Here is a 13,096-nt window from a genome sequence, read left to right as displayed (position 1 = left end):
TGTGCCATGCAATGAAAATGTGCCACGTTTATTACTACAACAACTCAGATGCTACCTTTCGCCTCTTGATGTCTGGTGACACCAATCCTAACCCTGTACCAGTTTCTGCTTCGACTGCTGGTAAGATCAATTGCCTCGTGATGAATGCCAGAAGCTTAAAAAGTTATCACAAAGACAGCACAACAAACTGGCAATCCGTGCGTAACCTCCATCGCTTCCAGGGCCTGGTGTACGCCGAAACTCTGACGTTATATATATGCGTCAATGAGACATGGTTGAACCAAAATATCAGCGTCTCTGAAATGTTACATTCTGGCATTTCGGGTGATTTTAATTTGCCAGACATCCTCTGGGACTCCACTGACAGCTCATTGGGTGTGAACGAACTTATTGAAACCCTTCACGACCACCTCTTGACACAACTCAATAAAAAACGCACTTGTGGCAACAACATACTTGACCTTGTAATCACGAGCCTGCCGAACCGTGTCAATGTAACCGACACTGATTGTTTCCAAAAGATACGGTTTTTTTTACAGACCACATGCACAGTGAAGAGCGGGTATTTTTTTCCCAGGAGCGTTAAATAGTAACCAAGATTGACGTAGGGACACTGAGCTAGTGTTTAGTGCAACATACGATTAATTTTCTCTGAAAGTGTCGTTGGGTACTCCTGCGCATTTGGGAGGCATGCTGTTCAGTTGTGGGCACCGGGCAGAGGGTGAGAGGAGCGCTAATTAGCAACTGAGGATTACAATAAGAAGCTAAAAAACAAATGCTAGAAAAAGAATTATTGCTTGAAAATATAGTCAATATAAATATTCAAATTTACCACATGTGACAAACCAGCTGATAGTATTTTTTCGCGCGCTCTGATTACGTAATATTCATAGTGTACGACAGACAGATACTGTCAGCGGCAACTCACACAGCATGATATCACGTGATCCGACCCAAGCTCCTCCCTCGGCTTTGTTTATGAGTATGGCTTCTCAATGTTTTGCTGTCCAGCGAAGTCCTGCTATATTCATGTGTAGACTTTGCACGAAACGAGAGCGTTAATTTGTGTTTTCAAAAGTCCTCAGTGTAAACGAATGAATGTTATGAACTAAGGAATATTTAAATGTGACAAGGCGTAGCGCGGTAGTTCAAACACGTTTGTCGGATGTGACAAATTTCCCGTGCAAAGTTTACGTAAGCTTCACCAGTGGTTGAAATATTTCGTTGGTGATAGCTGCGGTTGCAATTTCACGTTGAGTTGGATATTAACATGGCGTACGGACTGGACGATATTGATTTAGCCTCCCTGAAGGTGAGCGAAATTTCACTTTTTGCTTTTATATAAATCCCAGTTGTATTCAACTTTTTCAGTTGAAGTGGAAGGCTTTCTAACATTCTTGGTCAATCTATCTGAGGATCGCATTTTAAGCTTTTAAGCTCGTAAATTTGTAGGGTTCTTAACACGTTCTAAACCTCGTTATGCCTCTTGTCACGAGGATAATATTGAACGAAGGACCTAAAGAGAAATGAACTTGTAAATTTTACGGTGATGTCGTTATGTGGCTATTGTCAATTTCATGTAACACCCGATTGTCTAGACGAAGTAATTCTCGCACCAAATTCCCGGGGATTCTTATACCTATTGTGCTTTATCTTCATCGCTATATATCTTGGTTTGTAATCGAGGAGAATGAAAGACTAAGAAGAATGCACTGCCTGTTTTATTAACTTCACAGGATCCAGCCGGAATATTTGACTTGGTCGAAGTAGTTGGAAATGGAACCTACGGCCAAGTTCATAAGGTAAACTAATATGTTTTGAATAAAGTTATTCACTGATATGAATCGTTATTGTAAATACGCTGCTGATTTGTTATTCTTTTCACGTCTTTCATTTTCCGTGTGAAATGTTTATTCGTTTAGAATTGAAAATACAAACCACCTTTTCAAAAGCGATACTTTACAATCCAGAGAACTCCAGCATATTGTTACAAGTTGCTGTAACATTATAATAGTCTTATGTATGCGTGGAATCTAACATTCATCGGGAAAATTCGACTGTCATTACAGTGTTTAAGAATGTTTACAATTATTTATCTTACAGCTCTTTGGTTGTAAAATAAGCCTATATGTTTGAAAATCAAATTTTAACAAATTGTTTTGTTTTCCCGGTTCTATGAAAAGGTTCCCGCTTGTCTCGGTATAATATATTTTATGTAAGCGTGCTGAAGCGAGAATTTGTTGCCCCTTGATCCTTCAGTTTTGTTAATAATTTACGTTGCGTGCATAAATGGATTTTCCATGTGGGATGCATGTGTTTAGCATAGCATGCTTGGATAGCAATCAAATCCAAAGTTCTGGGTGTTTGTGAGAAATTAACGTGATGAAAGGAACTTTCTGTTATCTCTCACCTTTTCAATTACTCTATTTTCAAAAGGTTAGATTGGCAAAGCAAATCCTCTCATAAAACCACATGTTGACAAAGTATTATTACACAACAGCTGTGCTTAAGATGCAATGCCTGTCTTTTTCCTTCAGTTAAGCACATCACAGTAAGGCTGTATACTTTTTTCTGTATGTGTACTTGTATGAAGAATAAATTACTCTTTTTTTTTTCTTTTTTTTTTTTGTGAACAATAAATTACTCTTGATAACAAACAATTGTTTAAAAATTCCAACTGAAGATTATTTTTCAGGATTTCTTATATCAAATGCTAGAATTTAGTTGGTTTGTCATTTGAGAATCCTACAACAAGCTGGCTATTTAAGGACGGTGCCTACTATTGTTACTGCGCATACGTTCTACGCATCTCGAGATACTCGGGTTTCCTATGGGTGGTGCCAACTAATACAGGGATAATTTTGCGCGGTTTAAAACTATACGGAGAAAGCAGAACTTAGCAAGTGCTTTTGGTATCTCAAAAGAAAATTAGGGGTAACCGTGCATTTTTCAGAGATAATTAAGCTTCAATTTAAGGGGAAAATCCCATACATTGCTTTATATTTTGGCGCTTTTTAGAAATATTATTGCTTAATTATCTCTGAAAAATGCGTGGTTACCCCCAATTTTCTTTTTGGATTCCAAGAGGCCTTGCTAAGATCTGTTTTTCCCGCATAGTCTTAAACCGCACAAAAATACTTCGGTATTAGTAGGCACCGTCCTTAACAGTCGTCTGCCTAAGTGACTGGCAACTATGATAAGGTTTTATTTAAATGACTGTCTTCACCAATGAGAATACCATGTGGTGGCCAGTAAAATTCCATCATCAGAGGTTTTTGGAATTACCAGAATACAAAAATGGGTCTGGGATATTACATTTGAGTAAAAGTTTGTAGATACAGCGAAACAAATTTCCGTAAACAAGAAAAGTAGAGGCTATTTAATCCTATTCTGGAATATGAAGACGACCTAAGATGACCAGGAGATATTCTTGACTGTATAACCACCTACCACAGCTTTCCTTGTGGGGTCATCTTCTTCCGAGCTAAACAACAGCACTAAATTAGGCTTTTTACTTTGGAAAAGGAAACAATTTATATTTGGTCAAATGTTCTAGTTTGAAGTTTTGAAAAATAATAAAGGAAATAAGCAACACTTTCTGATTTTAAACCCACCCAGCATGTAAACAACTTGCTCCATTCATGACTTTCTCCCTTCACTGAACACAATCAACTTACATCAGATAAACTAGGCCATGTAGGGATGAAGAAATGAAACATAATTTTCTATTTGCTCTGATTTTTCTGAATGTTGTAATAACAGTCTCACGAGGTATACCCAAGTTTCTAAAACAAATGCAGAAAAATTTATATTCCATTTGATTCCTCACCCAGAGTTTCCACCATAAAAAAAAAATAGGCAGTCTCAGACTGCATGTGTCTACTGCAGTTATGGTATAGAAATGTGATATAAAAGAATTGAAGAAAAGGGAAATAATACTGAAATGAAAACGAAGAGGGAGGAGTGGAAATAGGATAGAGATTAAAAAAATGGTTGTAAAAATGTTGCACAGAATACTGGTGAGATTGAGATTAAGCTGGTATCGTTTACCACAAACATTTTGTAAGAAGAGAACTGTAACTTTATTCTAACATAAACAATATATTATATAATCTTACAACGTGAACCACAACTTTGTACTGAAAGCAATGCAGCAAAGTTCTAAACATAAAGTACTGAAAGCAAAGTTCTAACCTGAAACGTAGGCATAAAATGCAACAGAAACTATTAATTAATCTATACTGAACTTGTGAATGGCAAGTAGCATTCTTTAACCCTTTGACTCCTGTCTTGTTTCCATAGTTTTTGCATAAATTAACTTTTTCCTAGTAAGAGCGGTTTAAAATGCGCAGTAGATAAATAAATGTCGTTAGCTTCCAAAATTAACTGCATATTAAACTGGAATTATTAAACAAAATGTTTTCTGACATAAAATGATATCGTTACTATTAATCATTTGCCGAAAAACACACTTGAACGCAAAAATATCTAAAATTCACGGCATGTTGATGAAGACCTTTGGCATATCAAATTTCAACCCGCTTATGCAAATTGTCCTTGATTACGCACTTGTCGCTTCTCAAGCGCATATATTAATTGACAAAGACACAAAAATCAACAAAAAGCTTTTCCAACAAAACATTTTATTGAAATAAACGATGCATTTGCTTTTAGAGGCCAAAACTTCCAGTTTTTTTTTTTTTTTGCGTGCATGCAAACACGCATGTAAAATTTGAAGACACTCCGTGTTTGTTCAAAGCGATCACTCAAAGTAAATTCGGGCACGTTTGCGATGAAAATTACAGAAGTTACAGAATTCTGGTTCAAATCATCACTTAAACTATTTGTAAAAAGCAAATCAACATCGGAAAACATCATTTACCGTATTGTCGCCATTGTCCTGATCCGGAAATACAATTGCTTAGATCTCGGTCAGTCGAGGATTAGCGTCGGCTTTCGATAGGATTCCATTTGGGATTCCTGTGGCATTTACGCTCTTACACTCTTTCACTCTTTCACTCTTTCACTCAACCCGATAACATAGTGTCTACACTTCTCTAGAAGCCGTAGACACAGAAATCACCATGACCCTCCTTTGAGTAATAGTAAGAAGAGTAAGTGCCCCTTATGTCAAAAACATCCTTAAAACTGAAAAGTGCAGCAACTGCATGTATGAGACGAGTTCCTATTCTGAAGAGTACCCAAAAACGAACATGCCAACATCCACAAAGCTTCCGGATATGGAATGAATTTCCCACACTCTTGTATGGGTGACCAAATATCCTGGATTAATAAAAGCAACTTTCCTTTGATCTATGGTAGCCCAGTTGATGCTACCCCATTCCAGATTACGCTACTTGAAAACCATACACTTCACAGAGACAGTACCCTTCCAGACCCACTGAGCTTGGCTAAGCCCTGAATAGACACTTGTCCAGTAGATAGACTAACTTTGATAACAGTGTCTGTGTTACACAAAATAATAAATATGAACCTAGCACAGGACACACACGAAAAAAAGTAACATAAGGAGTATGATGTGATAGCCTTCTAAACTTTTGAAGTTTGAATGTGCATTAGAATGTTTTTGCATGCACCGAATTAGATGTTAGTGAAATTTGAGTGGAAGCAATAGATTTCAGATTCAGATTTTTTTTATTTATACACTATTTCAATAGATTACTACAATAGAAAATTACGATACATCACAATAGTAAAAATAATAATAATAATAATGATAATTATAATAATCCATTTATATGGCGCCTTTTCTACAAGATTCAAAGGCGCTGTTTACAAAAATAAGATAGAACTAAAAAAGTGGAAATGATTACAAGAAATTCGCATTAAAACTAGACGCTAACTACAAGATAAATAAATGTACACAATTACAAAAATCAGATAACAAATAAAAACATCACGATTCATAAGCTTGCATAAAAAGAAATGTTTTAAGTTTGCGTTTAAGTAACATAAAGACAACATTAAATTACATAAATCATCAAGGGTAAAACGTGCGCAGTGACCAAAGGAGCTTAGGCTTTCAAGTTGGTCACTGCCATGTGCAGCTAACTGGCGTATAACGTGCAACTAACTAAGTAGCACAAAACAAAACACAAGAAAATTAAGATTCCATAAAATCATACTACAATTTTTACATAAAAAAAACAATAGAAATGATAATTAATAGTGAGGGCAGAGAATAATCATCTTTACAGTGATAACGAAAATGATTTTATCTTTGATACAAGTTTTACTCATTCAAAAACATCTGGTTGACACTTGCAGGTGCAAATCTTAACACTCTTTGATTATTTGGACTTTTAAATTTGTTGGGTCAATCGCATGTAACTCTCCATACATCCACACTTATACGCATCAAACAACCTTAATTCTTACCAACAGTAATCTTTTATTTTTATGTATGACACAGGGCCGTCACAAGAGGACTGGACAGCTGGCTGCTATCAAGATCATGGATGTTACTGAAGTTAGTTTATTTGTTGTATATGGGAAATTATACAGGTCTAATCTCTTTTGCTGCTATTTTTTTTTTTTTTTTTTTTGTGTTTCCCACAGCAGAAATGTATGAACTGTGATCGGCCTTAAAAATTTTTTACCAAAGATGTAGTATTACTTTAATTATGTGTATTCAGTCAGACAGAAACTTGAAGACTCACATTATTTTGCATTTAAACGACTCTTTTAAGAACATCAAATATTAGTATGGAAATTTCCTGCTATTGTCTGATGTTGTTGTTTTCTTTTACTGGTTGTTGCTTCTCTGTTGTATGCCATCAATCATTTTAATGGAGGAACAGCTTACAATCTTGAATATTTTGTATGTCTTTCAGGATGAGGAGGAGGAAATCAAACTAGAAATAAATGTTCTCAGAAAGGTGAGCACTTGAGTTTGAAAATGTTAAGAAGTTTTGTGTTTGTATGGGTACCATAACAACCAAGAGAGTCTTAGATCTTAGGCATTTGTATAATAATGATGATGATGATCATGATATTAAGTTGTAAAAATTATGCTGTTTAGAATAATGTCAACAATAGTCAATAGCCACATACTGTAAGTGTCAATTATTTACACTTATGTGGCCCTTGTACAGCTTTCCACTGAATGTACTTTACATTATTCTTGTACTTTAAGCTCAATGTGTGCAATCAGTCAACAAGGAACAGTTTATGCTTGATGATATCTATTTTTTGAGGAAAATTGACAGAGTTGATGAAATTGATGTGAACATTTTTTCTTCAGTTTTCTCATCATCGCAACATAGCTACATATTATGGAGCTTTTGTGAAGAAGGGCATACCAGGACAGGAGGATCAGCTATGGGTAGGTTCACAAGCTTTGCTCAGCTGACTTTCGTTAATATAGATCTTGCTTGTTTTTTAACCAAGTGTGTTGTACACGTATCAGTACATCAAATATGAGTCGACGTCTGGCTAGTTAGTTAGTTTAAAGTTTGTTTAAAATAATTGCAACTTCAACTTTGCAATTGTTTCGAGGTGCTTTTGTTACATAACTGCGCCTTTCAATAACATGTGAACTCTGGACTTCAAAACCCAACTAACAACTTGCAGGTTTTACTGCCATCAACTGACTGACAGCAAAAATTCAGAAACTGACAAAGTGGATTGAAATCTGCCAATCACAGCATTTGAATGTCACCTATTGAACTCACTGATCAAAATATCTTAGTTTTCTAAGAGGCCTCACTGAGCTGAGTGACGGCAGTGGAATACACTATGGTTGGTTGAATTTCTGAAGTCTGCATGTTATTGAAAGGCTCAGTAATACCACTGACTCAAGTTAGTCACAACAATGACAACAACAACAACAGTACATCTTTGAAGTTGTTCAGTTATATGTTTTAATTTGTTTCTGGAACAGCTTGTGATGGAATTCTGTGGAGCAGGCTCCATAACTGACCTAGTGAAAGGTAAGCACAAGATAATTTTAACATTAATTTAAAATCCATCTCACTTACTAGACCAAACTTTAATTGTATAATTTAAATCCACTGTTTGCTTTTGCCCTGTAGCCTCAAGAGGAAAAGCATTAAAGGAGGAATGGATTTCATACATTTGTCATGAAGTGCTCAATGTAAGTCTTCTTGTTTAGTCTAGCCTTTTAAGCAACAATGCTTTTTTTTTCCGCAAGCTTGCACATCATTGTGGTAAATAATATTTTGTCCTTTGTAGGGTGTGAGCCATCTTCATCAAAATCATGTTATACACAGAGATATAAAAGGACAGAATGTGTTGCTAACAGACAGCGCAGAGGTGAAATTAGGTAAGTATTACAGATATCACCTTCTGAATCTCATTGATCATGAAGTAATTATTAAATTTAATAACACATCTCAATGGAAGAATAATTTGGAATAATTTTTTCCAAATTGGGTTACCCTACGTGGCCTTAAGTTTGTTCAGGAGTAGCACAAAGATGAGTTGGACAATGTATGCAACTGGGAGATAGTTTGAAGCATGAGTATATATACCTAAACCATTATTATTATATATCTCATTGTAATTGGTTTCTGAAAAACCATTAGTGGATGGAATCAATAAAGTTGTATTGTATTGTATTGTATTGTATTGTATTGTATTGTATTGTATTGTATTGTATTGTATTGTATTGTATTGTATTGTATTGTATTGTATTGTATTGTATTGTATTGTATTGTATTGTATGGTATGGTATGGTATGGTATGGTATGGTATGGTATGGTATGGTATGGTATGGTATGGTATGGTATGGTATGGTATGGTATGGTATGGTATGGTATGGTCTCCTACCTTGTTTTTGCCCTGCATGGTACTGGGCTCAAAGGTTTCTGACGATGGAAATGATGATGATGACGACAACAGCAATGATGATGATAGTGGCAATGACAAAGATGATGACAACGTCAACGGCAATTATCATCATCATCATCATTATTAGCACCATTTGAATGGTTTAGGTGTTCTATTCTATTGATTGTCTGAGTTTATGTTAAATTTCAATCTTCTTGTAGTTGACTTTGGTGTTAGTGCTCAGTTGGACAGAACCATTGGAAGAAGAAACACATTTATTGGCACGCCTTATTGGTGAGAAACCTGTTTGTTTAAAGGTTTGGTCTGATCCTGTTACGGTCTCCTTTCTCTGAACAAGTTCATCCTGTCTATTCATTAATTTTCTGGCTAAGTTATAAATCTGGATTTTGTCAGTGAAACAAATATTTCATGTGTGTGGGTATTTTAACTCGACCATGGAGATTTAAGGACAGTGCCTACTAATAGCGAAGTATTTTTGGGCAGTTTATCACTATGCGGGAAAAGCAGATCTTAGTAGCGGCTATTGAAATCCAAAAAGAAAATTGGGGGTAACCACGCATTTTTTAGAGCTAACTAAGGAACAATTATTCTAAAAAGCAGTAAAATACAAACCAATGTATGGCGCTTTTTTCCAAATTGAAGCTTTAGTATCTCTGAAAAATGGGTGGTTACCCCCAATTTTCTTTTTGGATACCAAAATCACTTGCTAAGATCTGCTTTCTGCGCATAGTTTTAAAGCGTGCAAAAATATCCCTGTATTAGAAGGCACCACCCATAGGAAACCCGAGTATCTCGAGATGCGCAGAAGGTATGCGCAGTAACAAAAGTAGGCACCGTCCTTAAAACAAAAAGAAATGCTTGTTTGCTGTTGCAGGATGGCGCCAGAGGTGATTGCATGTGATGAGCAACCTGACGCTACTTATGACAACAGGGTATGTATTAACACATCATTAATTAGGTCATAACTGATTTGCAGTGGTTACTGGGTAATTGATTGTAGAATACGTGACAATCATGATTCTGAGTTAGAAAACTGCAATACTTACTACACTTTTGTCATGTGTTGTTTCAGTGCGACATGTGGTCTATTGGAATCACTTCGATTGAGATGGCAGAAACACAGCCTCGTGAGTATTATTTGGAATTTAATTGCATTTGACGTAGGAAGAACGCACTCCTAATACAGTTCGGAGTCGAGATCGTATGGGACAGTCGATCAACAAATGAATGGATCTTGGGACTCGTATCTGGCATGATGATGATGATGATGATTATTATTATTATTGTTATGACCTCAAAAAAAAAAATAATGTACCACTGTTAAGGCACAGTTTTCACAATACCCTGGCAACAATTTGTTACCATTATATTAGCATACCGGTAATCTCTCCATCTTGAGTGGTGTCTAAAGGTCCATTTACAGATGCAATTTTTGATGCAACTTTTGTTGCCCTTCACTGCAATTTTCTTGCACAAGGCTATGACTTCAAGTCACGTCTAAACCAGCTGCAATTTCAGCACAATAATTATTGTCATACGTTTTCTGAGAAACCCTGCAAGTTTGCATCAAGTTTAAAACATGTTCGAAACCCTGCAATATCACCGCAACAAATCCTGCTGAAATTGCCTCTAGCTTACACAGGCGATTTGAAATTGCAACTTGAGCATGATAAAAGTTGCACTAAAAAAGTGTGACCAAAACTGCACATGTAAGGTAAGACAAGGATTATTTCCTCCCCCATAAATGGCCCTTGTGTGGTGTTCTCTTTTTCACAGCTCTGTGCGACATGCATCCAATGAGAGCCTTGTTTCTCATCCCACGGAGTGACCCCCCTCGTCTGAAGTCTAAGAAGGCATGGTCCAAGAAATTCCACAACTTTGTCAACACCTGTTTAATTAAAGATTATCTAAGAAGACCCACTGCTGATCAATTGTTACAGGTGCACAACATTTTTTATTGCATTTCTTGTGCCGTTATAAATGTGTTCACATTTGCAGCTTAGTTGAAATTAAATGTTTTTTCCCTTGTCATTACTGATTTACAGCATGAGTTTATCCGGGATGCGAGGTCACATGAACGAAAAATAAGGATAGAGTTGAAAGATTTTATTGACAGGATGAAAAAGAAGAAAGGTTTGTGTGAGTGCTCTGTTGTTGTTTTGGAAATGGTAGGGTTCTTGCTAAGATTTGTAAAAGGAGGTAATAAATTTGGAATATCTGGTGTCCAGACACCATCTTGTTATTGTCTCCCAGTGAATGAAGGGAGTGAGATGGCCTCTAGAAGAATGGAAACGAAACGTGGCACAGCTTGAATTCAGCACTGTTTTTGATGATTTCTTTACAGGCAATGGATTTTCAATGTGATATTATCTGCTGGATGTTTTTACATTAATTATGGAAAGGAAATTCCCAAAACAAAATACGATGAATTTTGAAAGCAGTGTCAATAATTTTGGAAACATTTCTTTTTTTTTATAATAGTTGGTAATATTTACATGAATAGACAGTAAAAATAACCAGTTATCGGCTCCTAAAAAGAATGGGTTATCAGTCTTTTGACAAATCAGATTAGGTACTATTTTGATTGCATTGTAGTTTGAAGCTACAAATAATGTTTGTTCAAGTATTTTTTTTTTTCATTGTATTTGAAGCTCCTCCTCCCGACCATGAGGAAGAATTCCAGTATTCTGGCAGCGAGGAGGAAGATGAGCAGTTGTTGGCAGGAATGATTGCTGAGGAGATGGGGTAAGAAACCTGTGCGATGTCTACTGATTCACAGCAACTATCACAAGACTTAAGCCACCGTTACATGTTGAAACTTTTAGCTGAAACTTGTGTGCAACGGCGAAAGGGACTAGTTTCAGGAAGTGGTGTTACATGGTGAAACTGGTTTTTTCACCACTGCGACCGTTGCGAGCCTTTGCAGACTGAAGTAGAAAGCGGTTCTACTTTTCGTGAAACTTTTCTTGCAATGGAAGTTCAAAAAAGTTTCACGAAACCGACCATGTGACACTGTGCAACGCCTGCTGAAACTTGTTTTGCACCGCCGTTGCACACAAGTTTCAGCTAAAAGTTTTGAAGGTGTATCAGCGGCTTTATCGTGTGTTTTCTTTCTTCCACTGTAGCATTGTCAATGTGCAATCAACTTTGAGAAGAAATCTGACCCTTATGCAAGGAGGGACATTTGGAAGAGGTGAGTTGGTATAAAAAAAATGCCATAAAAGCAGTGACCCAGAAAACTGACAACCAAGACAGCAGTGGTAACAGTAATTAAGTTAATAGTGTGAAACCCAGTAGATAAGGTGGACACCAAGTTTATAAGCTCAGATTTTCAAACAAAAAGGTTTTGCCAATCACATTCTTGTTTTACCAAATGTAAAGTCACATGTATTTGATTATTCAACCTGAACAAAAATGAATGTTCAAATACTTATGTGAAATTATAGCTATGAATGGTGTGATGTCTACCTACTTGAGCATGCAATAAATCATTTTATCATACATTTTTTACTGAATCAATGTTTCTTTAATAAATCCAAGTTTTCAGGGAAGTAACAAGGCAACTGAAAATATGTTTTGGTTTGTGTGAGAAGAACTTAGTAGTCCAGCATTTAACTTGGAAGGGCAGGAACTGGACTTAACTCTTTCATGTGGGAATGTACGGAAGGTTTCTCAGATGTTCCTGAAGATAAGCTGCATCCCCAATTTAGAATTAAATTTACCACTAAAAATGTGTGACTTATCTGCCAGGTTTTACAGTAGGTTATGCATCAGTCAATTCCAGCTGTGCCCATCCCTTCCCCCCCCCCCCCCCCGGGCAAAAGTGGGGCATTTTGCCACACTGTCCATCCCGGGGGCCAGGCATTAGCCTTCTACCCAATTACCCCAGGGCATTTGACCATCTCACTTTTTTCACCCTACAGCATAATGACAAATTCATCAGCAAATACAGTAAGTTTCTTATTGAATCCGTCTTGATAGGACATAAAATGGGACGCTAGAGCTGTAGAATGACCTATGTTTACACTAACTACGGGAAACAAGACCCAGCTAGGACTTAATTTGGTCTGAATTAGCTTAGATTTTACTGAAAGTAAGACGAGAAACGAAGAAAATAGAACATTTTTGACATGTTTGAGCCACCAGCCCGGGGCATTTCAACAACTATTTTGTCGCGGCGGTGGGGCATTTGCCAGTTTATTTTCAAAAAATCCTAATTCCCGGGGGCGGCCTGGGGGGGGGGGGGGGATGGGCGCTGTTGGAA

General features: G+C 36.7%; 1 protein-coding gene across 2 annotated transcripts in view; it reads left to right on the top strand.

The window, feature by feature from the left end:
• Window positions 1-958: 958 nt before the first annotated feature.
• Window positions 959-13,096, top strand: part of LOC146452054 (serine/threonine-protein kinase mig-15-like) — a 27,793-nt gene continuing 15,655 nt past the window's right edge. For both annotated transcript variants that reach the window (XM_085098229.1, XM_085098228.1), the window contains exons 1-15: window positions 959-1,312; window positions 1,737-1,802; window positions 6,434-6,490; window positions 6,855-6,899; window positions 7,265-7,345; window positions 7,904-7,952; window positions 8,055-8,116; window positions 8,215-8,305; window positions 9,033-9,105; window positions 9,707-9,764; window positions 9,905-9,959; window positions 10,609-10,772; window positions 10,878-10,965; window positions 11,484-11,577; window positions 11,958-12,025. In XM_085098229.1, coding sequence (XP_084954355.1) covers window positions 1,271-1,312; window positions 1,737-1,802; window positions 6,434-6,490; window positions 6,855-6,899; window positions 7,265-7,345; window positions 7,904-7,952; window positions 8,055-8,116; window positions 8,215-8,305; window positions 9,033-9,105; window positions 9,707-9,764; window positions 9,905-9,959; window positions 10,609-10,772; window positions 10,878-10,965; window positions 11,484-11,577; window positions 11,958-12,025 — 1,093 coding nt within the window. In that variant the 5' untranslated portion in view covers window positions 959-1,270. The remainder of the gene's footprint in view (window positions 1,313-1,736; window positions 1,803-6,433; window positions 6,491-6,854; window positions 6,900-7,264; window positions 7,346-7,903; window positions 7,953-8,054; window positions 8,117-8,214; window positions 8,306-9,032; window positions 9,106-9,706; window positions 9,765-9,904; window positions 9,960-10,608; window positions 10,773-10,877; window positions 10,966-11,483; window positions 11,578-11,957; window positions 12,026-13,096) is intronic.

This window comes from Pavona decussata, unplaced genomic scaffold, assembly GCF_977016875.1.
Source record: "Pavona decussata unplaced genomic scaffold, jaPavDecu1.1 SCAFFOLD_381, whole genome shotgun sequence".
In the NCBI taxonomy this organism is placed as follows: domain Eukaryota; kingdom Metazoa; phylum Cnidaria; class Anthozoa; order Scleractinia; family Agariciidae; genus Pavona; species Pavona decussata.
This window is presented reverse-complemented; position numbering and strand designations above follow the sequence as displayed.